Below are 16,303 nucleotides of genomic sequence, written 5' to 3'. Positions count from 1 at the left end.
CCTGCTGAAAGAAAAGAATCTGTGAGGGCTTGACTACATGACTTAATTAGACCGTGTCTTGTCATTTTAAGATTGAAGGTGCATGGAGAGCAGATGGCAAGGGACTCAGTATTTGGGACACATATTCTCACACACCACTGAGGGTTGAGAATGACGACATTGGAGACGTGGCTTGTGACAGTTATCACAAGACTGCCGAGGATGTGGTTGCCCTGCAGAACCTGGGCGTGTCCTACTATCGCTTTTCCATCTCTTGGTCTCGAATCCTCCCTGATGGAACCACCAAGTACATCAGTGAAAAGGGCCTGGACTACTACGTGCAGCTCATTGACGCACTGCTGGCTGCCAACATCAAGCCCCAGGTGAGGCTGGGCCCTGGCCAGGCCTGTCCACAGGGGGGAGCCAGATGGGCCAGGGAGCATGTTCACTGTTTTCAAGTTTAGTTTTTGAATTGTCAACAAATTCACATGGTGAAGAATTTAAAAAGCATAAGAGTCTGCAGTATAGATTTTCCTTCCATCCCTGACCCCCAGTCATCCAGTTCTCTTCCTAACAAGCAACCAAGTTTGCCAGGTTCTCATGTCCTTCTTTTGTGTATAGAAGTCAGAAGATGTGTATATGTGCACGTATATCCGTTTCCCCCTCTTTTTTTCATAATGGTAAGACACGTACGTGCAGTTTGGTACTTGCCTTTATTTAACAATATTTCTTACAGATATTTCCATATCTGTGAATTTTCCTTGTTTATTCTTTTTGTTGTTGTTGTCGTGTGGAATTGCTCGTACCTAACTTCTCTAATCGCTTCCTTGTTGAAGGGCACTCTTCCCTGTGAGGTCTCTGCTCTTTTGCCATTATAACTGATATGACAGTGAGTAACCGTAGACATACAGCAATTCGTATGGGTGGAAGTTTATCTGTAGGATATGCTCCTAGAAGCAGAATTGCTAGGGCAAACATGTATGTGTTTTTAAGCCATGAGTCATTATGAATAACACAGAAGCTCATCTGTGGGCTTACTTTGCTATTGCCCAAATTTTAAACTTTACTTGAGAGCCTAAGAACACTTTTCCTTTTCCCCTGGGCCACGTATAAAGCCCTGGAGGGCGCCGGGTCCATAAAGTGATAAGTTTTCTCTGCTGTGGTGGCTGCAGATTATGCATGGCAGCCAGAGCATAATCCTCACACTGCAGCCCCCCTCTTCCCACCCCACCTTTGTCTGGACAAAAAGTGCTATCGACTTCTCACACTGATATCACTGCAGGAATAAGCCAGCCATGGAGTTCATTGTGGCAAGTGCTTGGCGTGATGGGGAGGTGACTGAGTGGCTGTCTTGCAGGATCCCATGATCTGGGTGAATAATAAGATTCATCACATACAATTCAGAACATCAGAGAACACACATCTCAGAGCCAAAGGATTCTGTAGCCCTTGAGGGTGCTGAGACACTGCAGAAAGGAAAAGTGCTGTGACCAGGAAACTTTAGGGAGGTGTGGGTCTCAAACAGAGCATTTGGATGGGTGGGTAGGCGAGGGAAGGGCATTTCAGGCAGAGGGAAAGACTTGGTCCTGGGCGGACTAGGGTTAGTGGCCCAGTGCAGACTGAGGACAGTGGAGACCACCGCTTAGCCGAGATGGATGTGTCATGGGCATTGAGGGGCAAGGCCAAGAGAGAGAAAGGCACCATGTAAGCATAGCCAGAGGGGCTCCTCCCCAGCGAAGGGTTCCCAGCTCCACAGGAAGAAGCTCCAGACACATTAGATGATATCCTTGGGGGTGCCCCATCTTCCTGGACCCTCAGAGTCTCAACTCTCAGTCTAATCAGGCAGGTTCTGATGCTTGACCCCAACCACAGCTGACACTGAAAAGCTGTCAGGATGTCATGAGATTAAGCCTACAACGATTCCATGATGTGGAAGTCTTAGTGCCTGGGCCCAGAGTGTCAGGTGCAGAGCTGGGACTCAAACCCAGGCTTCTCTGATCTAGATGTGTGAATTTCTCACACTTCAACACTGCTGGCCTCCCCCTGCCGCCAAAGAAACTTTGAGCCTTTTTTTCCCTCCTAATTCTCAGCTTTAGCAGCAAACATGCTGGTGCAGATATAGCATCAATGGCTTCCCATGAAAAGTAGGTTGATGGAACTGCTGACCTTGCTTTTTCACAGGTGACCATTTACCACTGGGACCTGCCCCAGGCACTCCAGGATGTTGGAGGCTGGGAGAATGAGACCACTGTACAGCGGTTTAAAGAGTATGCAGATGTGCTCTTCCGGAGGCTGGGGGACAAGGTGAAGTTTTGGATCACGCTGAACGAGCCCTTTGTGATTGCTTACAAAGGCTATGGCTATGGGACAGCAGCTCCAGGTAAAAGGCCCCGGGCCCAGTTTGTCAGCTCTTTAGTGTGGCATTCTTATCACCTGTAAGACATGAAATCCAGGTGGCACTGGAGGAGGAGGCCCAGGAAACCCTAAGGAATGGCCTCGGATTCCTTGCCTCTTGCTCGAGGCTATCTGACAGGCAGCACAGTCTCCCCTCTGACACCACTTTTGCTAAACATGAACTTCACATGTCAGTGCCTCCAAGGGCTTCATTTCTTTGCTCTGTGCCCCTGACCTGCATCAGATGGGAAGCTCCCTGAGGGATGTGGACTGATTGATGAGGGAAAGGACCATTCATCAGGCCGTACAGGTCACGGTCTGTTTTTTGCAACTCCAAAATCCCAAAGTTTTAGATAATTGATTTGGCTGACCTGAGCTCACTCTGACTTAAACCAATAGTCTTTATCCCACTCAGTGTAAACATTCATAAGTTCTGCTGCAGACATGTTAGTGTCCTTGATTACGGAGACGTGTCCTGGGCCCTGCTGGGGTGATATGCAAATACATTATATACAATTTATTTCTTTTCTAAGACACAAAAGTCTTTTTGTTCAAAGCATACATTTCCCTAAAAGATTTGATTAAGGGATTGTGTCCTGTCCCTGCCCCTTCAGAACCACCCAATTTTTCTTTTCTCTAGTTCTGAGCTTAAGAGTAAAATTGTGTTCACATTCCTCATGACCCATAAAAGCCGGAAAGAGCTACTGAGTAATCTGCTTGGAAGTATTACCAGATGTATCTCTCATTGGTCTTTGGTTGACACTTTGGTTTACCAATCCTTCCACATATGAGAAGTGGCCTCATAACATTAGCTCACAAGGAATCTCTGTCAGCTGCTTCCATCAGTTATATTCTCCAACATAACTTTCACAGTGAGTTCCCAGAGAGTGCCAGGATGTTAACTCCTGAGGTACACACTCTTCTGGGTACTTTGCCTGAGACATGTGAGCCCCTCCTTGGGGGAGGGGTACAGAAACCAACATTTATCAAGTGCCTTCTCTTTGCAGATTAGTGCTGCTCGGTGTTTCCATGTACCATTTCATTTCCTTCTGACGAGAACTCTCAATTGCTCATTTTGCAGAGGAAGAAACTGAAAGGCTGAATTGTTTGCCCAAAGTTGCGCGACTTGCTAGTATTCTTACTGGAGCCAGGATTTAAATTCCATTCTTCATAACACCAAAATCTGCATTCTTCCTCCCACATAGTGGACATTGATAGGCAGAGCGACACTCTTGGCCACATTCATTTTTCATTCTCATCCATGTGTATGTTTCCAGGAATCTCCTCCAGGCCTGGCACTGCCCCCTACATTGCGGGCCACAATCTAATAAAGGCCCATGCTGAGGCCTGGCATCTGTACAATGACGTGTACCGCGCCAGTCAAGGTGGCATGATTTCCATCACCATCAGTAGCGACTGGGCTGAGCCCAGAAACCCCTCCAACCAGGAGGACGTGGAGGCAGCCAGGAGATATGTTCAGGTCTGTTTTCCCTCTGGGCAGTTTTTACTTTTGCCTGTTTTCCCCTCCTGTCATGATCTAATAGAAACAGCATTAGATTGCAAAACAAAGATTTAGGATCTAGGTTCTCTTTTGCTATTATCTGAGTCTGTGAACCTGAGAAAATCACCTAACTTTTTGAACCTTAGTTTTCTCATCTGCGAAGTAGAAATCATCTACCTACCTCATAGGTTTGTTGTGATGAAAGTTCTTTGTGGTTGAGTTCTTTTAAGTCTTAAATAATTACTTGTACATGTAGTTACAAGTAATTACACTGGGTGTAACACTGGCTTGAAGCTAACAAATAAAAATTCCATCTCTTAAATCTCTGGTTTGACCGTTAGCTAATAAAGCTGGGCTGCAGTGTCACACTTCACCTCTAGGTGACATCCTCTAATCTCATTTCCTCAGCCTAAGAATTCTTTAAATTGGAAACTAGATTCTGTGAAACCCATTAGTGCCCCTAATTTTCTAATTCCATGAGTTTAACATAAGGACATGCATCTTTTAGTTATAAATTTTTTTCTCCTAGGAAATAGAGACACTAGTAAGTAGGTGCCAACAACATGACCCACCCCTATTTTAGTCTGGGCCCTGACAAGTGGAGAGAGAGAATGGCCCTCATCGTGGCAGTTTCTCCCTGGCTCCCGTGAATGTCTCTGAAGGGGTGAGAGGGCGCCTTTGAACATGTTTGAGCATCATGAAAGAAAGCGAGGGTCTCTCCAGATTGGTCCCCACTTTGGTTTTGTGGAGGGGCCTGCAGACTGTGGCCTTCTGGGGGGACACCAAGGGCCTTGGTTTGCCAAATTCTTCACAAGAAAACTTGAAAAGGTGGTCAAATTAATAACTGCAGATAAAAGCTTAATTTTCCTGTTTGCTAGCCAGCTAAGGGAAAAGTTTTGGAACAAAATGAATACATCCTTCATTTCAGACTCACAGAACATATCAAATTAGAGGAATGATACATTTTCTGAAATCAAAACCCCAAACCTCAGGAAATGTTAGGCTGCAGTCTCATTAGACTGAGTCACTTGCTGGTGGCCTGTGAAACTGCAGCCCAGGACTATGACACGCACATCTTTTAGTAAAATCAGCTTCTATAGAGGGGTCCAATATGTTACCTCAGAACATATTTATCAGAGTATGTGTTTCAAGCCTCATCTCTGACCAAGAATGGAAGGCTGTCCTCACCTCACACTTTGGGCATCAGCTAGCAGGTAAGAGGAGGAAGTGAAGACAGAAGCCTCTCGGGACCCCAGCATCACAGCATTTGGGTGCCATGTATCTTCTCTAAGCATAAGGGTGGCCTAGACCTCATTCAAGAAAATAGAAACATTTGCACTTTAGGGCTGCAAATCCAAGGCCCCAAAATATCATCCTTTGCCTAGGCCACTGGAACAGCCTTGCAGCTCAGCCCTTCCTGGAAAGTTCTGGGTGATCCTTAGGCAAGATGATGGGGAAGGACCTGCTCCATGGTTAAGAGGGGGAACTGCAGCTAGAGGCTTGTAGTCTTGTGTCCCTCTTCCTCAGGGCCCTGCTAAGGGTGGTGTTGACTGAGTCCTAGGCCAGTGCTTGATTCGGTTCATCTTCCCTCACGCCGGCCTCAGTGAGACTACAGCTAAGCAAATCAAATGCAGTGAACAGACCTTGGGGACTCAAGGTGCAGCAAGCAAACAGCTACAGGGGAGACGAGAGTTTAAGATTGGGGAATGGGAGAATGTGGCGGGCGGGGGCGCAGGGTGGTCCAAGGTTAGTGACTCCCAAGCAGGGAGTCTTCTGGTGGGCCCACCTGATCTTGCTAAGCCTGACTGTTCCCCAAACTCCACTTGCAGTTTATGGGAGGCTGGTTTGCCCACCCTATTTTCAAGAATGGAGATTACAACGAAGCGATGAAGACACGGGTCCGTGACAGGAGCTTGGCTGCAGGCCTCAGCAAGTCTCGGTAGGTCTGGGTGGCCACACACTCAGCCAAGAGAGTCAGGAGCAAATGTGGTCTGCAGTACCAAACTGAGTTTCCTCGGTGGACAGCACAGTGGTGAGAGCATGGCTGTTGGGGTCAGAGAGGTGCATGTGAAACAAGTTATTGTATCTCTGAGCTTCCTTGCTTCCCAGGAAGATTAAGCATGATCGTGTATGCGAAGCTCTTAGCCCAGGACCTGGCATTGCTGTGTGCTTAACAAAAGGCAGTTGCTTTTGTTTTTATTCTTCAGAACAGCCAGGAAATCTGTCTCAAGGGCACCCACTTCTTATCAATCCACAACCTCACTCCAAGGACAAATTCCCCAGCTCATTCTTTCCTATTCCATTGCCTTATGAGTGAATTTAATAGCAATAGGTGATGGCCAGGCATATGCTTTTCATCATTTGGCCAGTAGGTGGCGATGGTTTGCACAAAGCAGTCCTACTTCCTGGTCTACCCCTCTCCCAGTCAAGGAAGTAATAGCAACATCAACAATTGGCATTTATGTATCTTCTATTGGTACTTCTATTCCTATTGAAAGATGAGGCACAAAGATTAGAGCATGATCACCCAGCTATTAAATGGAGTTGGGATCAAAATAGGCTGTTTGATTCTAGGGCCCACCCTTGGTTTGAGGCACCCAGCTGGGATTAGAGGAGTGGTGTATGGAAGAAGACAGAGTGACCTGGTCTTATGGGAATATACCCACAAGCTCCAAGGAAGCTCATATACCACAGCTCAAAAAGCATGAATTCCTAGCATAGCCTTTGAGTCTTTCAAACTCTTCCAGATAGCCCAGCTATGGGGATTAAATAATCCAGTCCCCACCCTTACAACACACATCATAGCCTGGTTAGGGCAAGTCCTGCTGAGCAGGCTGTGCCTAGAAGGTCTCATCAGCCAACTCTGGTCTCCAACAAGCAAGTGAGCACTCCAGTCTATCAACACAACTTTGCTAAGTTCCTACTTTGTGCCAAGGTCAGGTCGGGGCCCAGCCTGGGGGGGGTCCATGTAAGAAGCTTCCCAGTCTGGCTCCTCAAGTTGCCGACACATCAGCTGGGAAGACTAATCCACATCACTCCAGGGAGTTCTATTTCCCAATTTCTTCATGTAAAGAAACCTCAAGATGAGCTCAGGGCAGGCTGGGTGGACCCAGGAGACTTCACAAGGTAGGACGTCAGCTGAGCTGGGCTTTAACAATGATAGTGTTTGGGAGAGCAGACGGCGTTCCATTCAAGGGGCAGGATGTGAGCATCAGCGTAGAGAGAGGAATGAGTGGGGCATGTGCAGCTGACGGGGGTGGGGGACGGGAGGAGACAACACAGGATTGGCCTGGCAGCAGTGGGGGGTGGCCAAGGCCACATCGTAGAGGGCCCGGAGGCCAGGCAGAGGGGCTCAGCCTTGATGCCATGGGCCCCGAGGAGCCATTGCTGGCTCCTGAGTGAGGGGTGTGAGAGGACTGGGCTTTGGTGTTCTCCCAGCGAGCTTCAGAAACCTCAGAAAGGGAAGGTTTTGATCGCCCCATTAAGGGTAGCAGAAAGGTCAAGATGAAGGTGTCCAATGGCTAAACAGGACGATCTCCAGGCAACCTTGAACGAGCAGCGCCAGGGTCTCCCTATCAGAAGGGAACCTGAAAGTGCTGCATGCAAGTGTTTGTTAATCAAATTTTACAGGAAAGTCTCACTTACAGTACATGAAAAATGCTCTCTAAATATTTTATTTAGAAAAAGTATAGCAAAATCATGTGAGCAGAGAAATTCAAATCTCTAAAGTTCAATAAATTTAATTTGTAAAAATATTTCTCCTATTGATAAGGATAGACTTTGAAGAGGCAAGCCTAAACAAACGACAATAAAACGGGTGATTTATAAAAGGCAGATTATGGAAATACAAATTGTAAAAGATAGCCAACCTTACAAAGAACGAGTCTCAAGGTATGCATCACAGGCCTTTTTTATTTCAAAATCTATCACAGATGGTATCAGAAGTTGCCTATGTTAATTGTTGAAGGAAATAAAAAAAAAAATAGTATGTGTGCCCATGTGTGTGTGGCCCTGAAGGGAGGTTTCTTTTTGCCAACAGGAAGAGTGAAGGGCTCAAAACAACAGGGGGAAGTGAGGTTTAAGGTCTGGTAGGAGGAGCCTTGGGCACTTTCAGCAGCGGCTCCTGGCCATCTAGTCACCACCAGGTAGTTTACAGCACTCCCCGGATCCTGTGCCAGGACGTCTTCTTCCCAAAGCATGACTCTTCCAGAAGTCCCATGCCCTTAATGGCTCCTTCCACACAGGCTCCCGGAGTTCACGGAGAGTGAGAAGAGGAGGATCAATGGAACCTATGACTTTTTTGGGTTCAATCATTATACCACTGTCCTGGCCTACAACCTCGACTATGACCCTTCGATCTCTTCCTTTGATGCAGACAGGTAAGACGGCCAACAGGGCCTGCCCAGAACAATCTTTGGAAAAAGTAAGTTGCTTGTGCTCACTCTTTACTTAGAGACCTTCATGGCCTCAGAAAACCACCTCTTGATGCCACACATCCTGGGGTTATAAGATGAGGCCCATATCCTGAGATACCTAATCAAACACCTATCAGTCTGACAGTAATACGGGTGAGGATTTCCAAGATGCTTCCCATTTGGACAGACATGCTTGGAGTTTCTAAATAATGTTTTCAAGAAAAATCTTTTCCTTCTCTTGTTTTTGTCGAATTTGTTTCACTTATCAGATGTATTTCAGTTAAAATAACAAGGCGGCTTTTTTTTCTCCTTGTCAGGGTAAACAAACTATTCTGGATTATACAAATAGATGTTCATGGCAGAAACAGCAATAGGAAATTCTTTTGTGTGTCATTTCAGAAGTATGTTATGTGTGGACGGGTAAACTACCACTCATATATATACTTACATAGTTTACATAGTATATATTTATACATAAGTACATAATTGTTTCTTTCTACCTCAGTAGTGTGAATCTGTGCAGATCCTTTCTTTGAAAACAACACCTACACCCCGACTACATCCTGAAACCACCAAAAGTCAGGCTTAACAAAGGAGAGCTGAGAAGACCCCTGCTAGTCTCCAATCACCCACTCAATTCTTGCTGCCTCACTGGTCCTGGGACTGTCTACTCAATGATCTCAAGCTTATGAAATACCCCATTCAGTTCAGCTGAGCGAGATAAATCCAGTTACTGATAAAATTAAATGTTTTCTTTTTTGGAAGAATTTGGATGTAAGATGTATCTAAATAACTGGTCTTAACTTGAAATGTATGACTCGAGATATCCGAGCTTCTATGCCTACCCCAGCAGGTGCTCCTTTGGCACAACCTGTTGCCCGCAACTCGTCCATAACTAGAGAGAAAGGCAGGGTCTTGGCACTTGAAGCAAGTCCCAGCCTACTGCTCCGTCATCATACAAATGGGTTGGTGCCTGTGGCACTGACCAACGTGACTCAGGAGAGCCCATTCTCTGAAGACATAGCACTCGCATCCCATAGGAGACTGGCGAGGGAAGCCTAGGGCCCTTTCGCATTTACCATGGCGTGTGGTGTTAACAAAGAGCCCACGGAGGGGTAGGCCCATGAGTAAGACCCTTCCACTGTACAGGTGAGGTGGAAAGCTAGAAGAGAGAGCTTAAGTTACACCAGCATTGAATAGGGCAACTAGAACTTATGAAAAGAGAATCTGAGGTAATTTGACCATTCTAGGTTTAGTTATGACTCTCAAGTCTAGATAAAACCTAAGGCTTTTCTCAGTATAAATTGTTTTGTCTTTATTGCAAAGGGCCTCTAGGAATTTACAGGACCTAATCTTGTGTTTGAACTGGTAGGGGAGTTGCCTCCATCGCAGATCGCTCTTGGCCAGACTCTGGCTCCTCCTGGCTGAAGATAACACCTTTTGGCTTCAGGAGGATCCTGAACTGGTTAAAGGAGGAGTACAACAATCCTCCAATTTATGTAACAGAGAATGGAATGTCCCTACGGGGAGAAACAGACCTCAATGACACTGCAAGAATCTACTACCTCCGCAGTTACATCAACGAGGCACTCAAAGGTATGACAGGCCCATCCCTTCCTCCACATGTACCTTTCACTGTTGGAACAGCATCTAATATCTGCAGTTAGAGTAGACTACATCCACGAACCCCCATAATGAAAAAGATGAGGCTCCTTGCTCTTGCTGTGCTTAAGCCTTTTTTGGGGGCTGCACTCTTGAGTTTTTTTACTTCCTAGATTTAAGCTCGGCAAGCAAACCCAGTTGCCTGACACAGCTAGACCCGAGTTCCTGTCCCTGAACAGCAGCACCTGAGGGCAGTTTGGGCAAGTGCCAGGAGGAATGGGAGTTGTCTGTAGGGTCTTTTGTTCCCCAAGCAAAAGCTTGATATTCTCAGCTCAGCAGGACTTCGGGTGGGACTATGACAAGGAAACAGTAAAACCTAGTAAGAGAGTGAGGAATGCAGCTGTGAAAACAAACAATTAGAAAATCCTATTCCAGCTAAAATCTTTTCCAAGGGCCATTTATTTTCATAAAGAACACTACCCATGTTCCTGACTCCCATTCAGGACTGAGCCTTTTTAGAAAAACGCTCTGCAGCTCAATCCAAAGGACAAGAACACTACCCATGTTCCTGACTCCCATTCAGGGCTGAGCCTTTTTAGAAAAATGCTCTGCAGCTCAATCCAAAGGACTCCTCTAACAAATATAAAAAAAATTGTGTGTTGAATAAAAAATTATTGAAAAAAAAAAAAAAAAAAAAAAAAAAAAAAAAAAGCTCACCCTGACCTGCAAGTGGTGACTGTGGAAGAGCTGAGCAAGCACAGCCTCAATAGGCCTGGTGGAAAGCTTGTCTTATGAGACAAGGAAATCTCATGCAAGGCCTCTCTGTGTTTGGACAGCTGTTCGGGATAACGTGGATCTTCGAGGATACACAGTTTGGAGTTTGATGGACAACTTTGAATGGGCTACAGGCTTTGCAGAGAGGTTTGGTCTACATTCTGTGAACTACTCCGACCCATCTCTGCGAAGGATTCCCAGAGCATCAGCCAAGTTGTATGCCTCTATCATCCAGTGCAATGGCTTCCCTGACCCTGCCACAGGGCCACACCCCTGTCTCCAGTCAGAAGGTGAGGTCTGGCTCTGAGAGTGACTGAAGCCAGAGGGTAAAGTGTGCAAGGGTCCTTTTTCAGTCTATTTTCTTCTAGTTTATCACCCTCTTCTCTGCCTCTCCACCCCTTCATTCATTCAACCAATATTTATTTTTCTCCAATGTTCTTAGGATAGAGAAAAGGAACTGACTTAAGGTTAATGTTACATCTAGAAACTAGGCCCTGGTCTGGGAATAGTGGGTCTAGAGTCTTGTCTCAGCCCAACCACTAACTTGGTATGTGAACTTAGGCAAGAAATTAGGCAAGTGTTCTGGGTTGATGCAAGGATCAAAGATAATGCCTGAAAACACAGTGCCTGGCATAACATAAGGTGCCCAATATTTGTTGAGTGACTGAAAAAGTATAAGTTACAAATGTATGAGACAGCTATCCAGTTTAAATTATACTCTAAATGCTGATAAAGATGTTTAAAAAATAGTACTACTTAACTTCATTCAGAGGCTCATAACTCAGTAAAAGGGATGCGTACCTCAGCAATGCACTCACTCTGGGTACCTGTATAACTTCTACATCTAGCTTGGGCTTAATACAAGTTAACATTAATCCAATAATTACATCTGTGCTAGTGTGTAAACCTCTTTTTGTTGTCCTCTCCTAGATGCTGGACCCACCATCAGCCCTGTGAGAGAGGAGAAAGTTCACTTCCTGGGACTAACACTAGGTTCAACACAAGCCCAGGCAGCTTTGTACACACTCTTTTCTCTTGTGCTTTCTGGAGTCTGTGGTGTGGCATTACTGTCATACAAGTACTGTAAGCACTCCAAGCAAGGGAAAACACAAGCAAGCCAACAGGAATTGAGACCTATTTCTTCATTCTAAGTCATGTTACCACCTTCTCCAGTTCCGTGAAATAAGCCTAGTCTCTCTGTATACCTTTGTTGCCCACAAAACTTAGGATCTTACATCCTACCTATGCCAGACTTCTTCCTAAAGGCCTTCTGCACTGTTAGAGACTACTTTAATCTTGAAGGATTTCAAGTCCCTGATTAAAAGAAATATCTGCATCTTGCCCCAGTATCAGGAATTCATGTGAGCATTAGTAAACTCTGCAAGGGGCTCTTGTGGAAGTGTGCAGATACCTTCTCAACAGAAATTTTGCAGGCTAGAAGGGACTGGCATAAAATATTCAAAGTGATGAAAAGACCTACAACCAAGACCATACTACCCAATAAGGCTTTCATTTAGAAACAAGAGAAAGAGTTTTTTACAAGAAAAAGCTAACATCACAAACTAGTATTACAAGAAATGTTAAAGAGACTTCTTTAAGAAGATCAAAAATATGAGTAAGACAAGAAAGAAAGAAATTCTCACTGACAAAGGTAAACACTTAGTAAAAGCAGTGGACTAACCAACTATAAAGCTAGTACAAGGTTAAAAATCAAAAGTAGGAGATCATGCGTAATTACAATAAGTTAAGGACTATACATACACATACAGAGAACAAGGAGGTGAGTAAAAATTGTGATTTTAAAATGCACTGAGACTTAAGTGACCATCAACTTAAAATAGACTGTTATAAACAGAGCTTTGTTTATATGAAGCACATGGTAACCAAAAACCAAAAATCTGAGATAAGAATGTAAAAAGATTCCAAACACAAAATTATAGAAAGTCATCAACATACAAACCAAGAGTAAGGAGAATAAGGAACAAAGAACTACAAAATAACCAGAAAACAATAAAATGACAATAACTATATAGCTATCAATAACTGCTATAAACATAAATCAACTAAATGCTCCAATCAAAAGACATAATGTAGCTGTATGGATAAAAGGAAAAAAAAAGACCTGTACTACATATGCTGCCTACAAAGAACCAACGTAGGATCGAAAGACACACACAATAAGTAAAAAAGTAAAGGGAAGGAAAAAGATTTCATGCAAATGGAAATGGAAAGAAGATGGGGTAGCAATATATATATTAGACAAAATAGACTTTAAAATAAAGGCTGTAACAAGAGACAAGGAACAGCATTTCATAATGACAAAAGGATCAATCCAAAAAGATGATATAACTCTTGTAAACATCTAAACACAACATAGGAACACTTAAATATATAAAGCAAATATTGACAGACATAAAGGGAAAGATAGATACTAATATAATAGTAGAGGACTTTAATACCCCATTGACATCAATGGATAAATAAATCATCCAGAAAGAAAAAAAAAAAAAAAAAAGGAAACAGCGGCTTTAAATGATACATTAGAACAGATGGATTTAACATTTTTAGAACATTTCACCCCAAAGAAGAAGAATATACATTCTTTTCAAGCACACAAAGAACATTTTCCAGGATATAACACATTAGGCCACAAAACGAGCCTCAATAAATTTAAGAATGAAATCATATCAAGTATCTTCTCTAGTCACAATGATAAAAAGAAAGCTGAAAAACACAAACACATGGAGGCTAAATAACATGCACTAAACAATAAATAGGTGAACAAAGAGATCAAGGAAGAAATCAAAAGATACCTTGAGACAAATGAAAATGAAAACACAATGGCTCCAGAGATCAAGGAAGAAATCAAAAGATACCTTGAGACAAATGAAAATGAAAACACAATGGCTCCAAAATCTAAGACACAGTCAAAGCAGTTATCGAAGGGAAATTCATAGCAATATAGGCCTACCTCAAGAAGCAAGAAAAATTAGACATAAACACTCTAATCTTACACCTAAAGGCAGAAGAAAAAGAACAAACACAGTCCAAACTGAGTAAAAGGAAGGAAATAATAATAATGATCAGAATGGAAGTAAATGAAATAGAATCTGAAAAACAACAGAATAGATTAATGAAACCAAGAGCTGGTTCTTTAAAAAGATAAACCTTTAGCAAGACTCATCGGAAAAAAAAGAGAGAGAGAGAAAGAGACACACACACACACAAACACAGACTAAACAAGCAAAATCAGAAATAAAAGAGAAGTAACAATTGCCACCACAGAGATACAAAAGATTGTAAAATCTACTAAGAACAATTACATGCCAACAAATTGGACAGCCTGGAAGAAACAGATGATTCCTATAAACATACAATGTTCTAGAGAGCTGAATCAGGAAGAAACAAAAAATCTAAACAGACCAATAGCCACTAATGAAATCGAATCAGCAATCAAAAAACTGAACAAACAAAAGTCCTGGACCAGATGACTTCAGAGGCAAATTTTACCAAGCATTCGAAGAATTAACACCTAACTTCAAACAATTCTAAAAAACTGAAGAGGAGGGGAGGCTCCTGAACTCTTTTTACAAGGCCAGTATTACCCTGATACCGAAACCAAAGACACTCCAAAAAAATTATAGACCATAGATGCAAAAATCCTAACAAGATATTAGCAAACCAAATTCAGCAATACATTAAAAAGATTATATACCATGATCAAGTGGAATTCATTCCTGAGATACAAGGTTGGTTCGATATCTGCAAAACAATTAACATGATACACTACTTAAACAAAATGAATGCTAAAAATCATGATAGCAACAGATGCAGAAAAAGCATTTGACAAAATCCAACATCCATTTATGATAAAAATTCTCAGCAAAGTAGGGATAACAGGAACATAGTTCAACATAAAAAAGGCCACATATAACAGACCCACAGTTAACATCATATTCAATGGTGAAAAGCTAAAAGCTTTTCCTTTAAGAACAGGAACAAGACAAGGATATCCACTTTCACCACTTTTATCCAACACAGTGTTGGAAGTTGAAGCAATAAGACAAGAAAAAGGAAAGAAAAGTCATCCAGATTAAAAAGGAAGAAGTAAAACTCATTATTTGCAGATGACATGATACTATATAGAGGGAACCCTGAAGATTATACCAACAAACTATTAGAACTGAGAAATGAATTCTGTAAAGCAGGATACAAAATTAATATTCAGAAATTGGCTACATTTTTATACACCAATAATGAACTATCAGAAAAAAATTTTTAAAAATCCCATTTATAACTGTATCAAAAAGAATAAAAAATTCAGGAATAAATTTAAGCAAGAAAATATAAGACCTGTACTTGGAAAACTATGACCCTGAAGAAAGAAACTGAAGAAGATACAAATAAATGTAAGCCTACACCATATTTGTGGATAGGAAGAATTAACATTGTTAAATGTTAAAATGTCTACACTACCTAATCTACAGATTCAATGCAATCCTTATTAAAATACCAATGGCAGTTATCATGGAATTAGAACAAATAATCTGAAAATTTATATGGAACCACAAAAAAACCCCAAAGAGCCAAAGCAGTCTTGAGAAAGTAGGAATAAGTTGGAGGTATCACTCTACCCAATATCAAACTATACTACAAGACTATACTAATCAAAACAGCATGGTGCTAGCATAAAAACAGACACACAGATTAATGGAAGAGAATAGAGAGCTCAGAAATAAACCCATGCCTATACAGTCAATTAAGCTATGACAAAGGAGGCGAGAGTATACAAATTAGGTAGAGTCTCTTCAATAAATGGTGCTGGGAAAACTGGACATATATATGCAAAATATATATGTATATGAATCTAGACCACTTTCTTACACCATATACAAGAATAAACTCAAAACAGATTAAAGACTTAAATGTAAAGAAACATGGCAGAGTGAAAGATGTCCCCAGATCTCTCCCCTTGAAACAATAAGCTGAACATCTAAAAATCAACAAAAAACATGCAAACTGCACACCAGCACGTCTGAGCATGGGATCTGCACATAAGAGCTACCACAGGTCAAAACCCTGGGAGTCGGGAGTCGGGCGGTAGACTGTGAGAAACAAAGAAGCTGCCTCTCGAAGCCAGAGGTCCCAGTAGGAGGAGAGAAAGGGGAGAAGGTGTGGTGAGTTCCCTGAACAGCCCTGTCTCGGAGAGCTGTGAGCTCTACGCAGCCAGAGGCAGTGCCTAATCATCAGGGCAGAAATTAGAGAAGTGGGAATGGCAGAGAAGCTGGGATGGCAGAAAAACAACAGTTGATTATTACCGGCTGCCATTGCAAAAAAGAAGGCTGAGCGGCAGACACAGCCCCCATCCTCCACCCAGAGTGCCCCTACCCCATACACTCTGAGATCGAACTCTGTGGAGCCCCAGGGGAATCTGAGCAAATGCTACCAAAACTGTAGCCGACACTGACAGGGACTGAGACTGAGGGTAGCAAGCATGATTGAATATAAGGAGGAAAAAAAGGCATTATTAAGACTATATAAAGCAGGGATCCAAGAGGCTTAGACACCACCTACTGGAAACCAAAAGAAAAATGCCCTCTTTGCAACAGGCTAAAGAGAGATCTTTATATAATAAACC

The 16,303-nt window shown here is 42.9% G+C and overlaps 1 protein-coding gene across 1 annotated transcript in view; it reads left to right on the top strand.

Annotated features, from left to right (window-relative positions):
• The window catches only part of LCT (lactase), a 41,478-nt gene extending 29,472 nt beyond the window's left edge, over window positions 1-12,006 (top strand). Inside the window, exons 10-17 of the mRNA XM_006921036.2 lie at window positions 72-362; window positions 2,161-2,359; window positions 3,651-3,853; window positions 5,704-5,813; window positions 8,119-8,253; window positions 9,662-9,885; window positions 10,728-10,955; window positions 11,596-12,006. Of these exons, the coding sequence (XP_006921098.1) occupies window positions 72-362; window positions 2,161-2,359; window positions 3,651-3,853; window positions 5,704-5,813; window positions 8,119-8,253; window positions 9,662-9,885; window positions 10,728-10,955; window positions 11,596-11,816 (1,611 nt within the window). The 3' untranslated portion in view covers window positions 11,817-12,006. The remainder of the gene's footprint in view (window positions 1-71; window positions 363-2,160; window positions 2,360-3,650; window positions 3,854-5,703; window positions 5,814-8,118; window positions 8,254-9,661; window positions 9,886-10,727; window positions 10,956-11,595) is intronic.
• Window positions 12,007-16,303: the final 4,297 nt, after the last annotated feature.

This window comes from Pteropus alecto, unplaced genomic scaffold (assembly GCF_000325575.1).
Source record: "Pteropus alecto unplaced genomic scaffold, ASM32557v1 scaffold3, whole genome shotgun sequence".
In the NCBI taxonomy this organism is placed as follows: Eukaryota; Metazoa; Chordata; class Mammalia; order Chiroptera; family Pteropodidae; genus Pteropus; species Pteropus alecto.
This window is presented reverse-complemented; position numbering and strand designations above follow the sequence as displayed.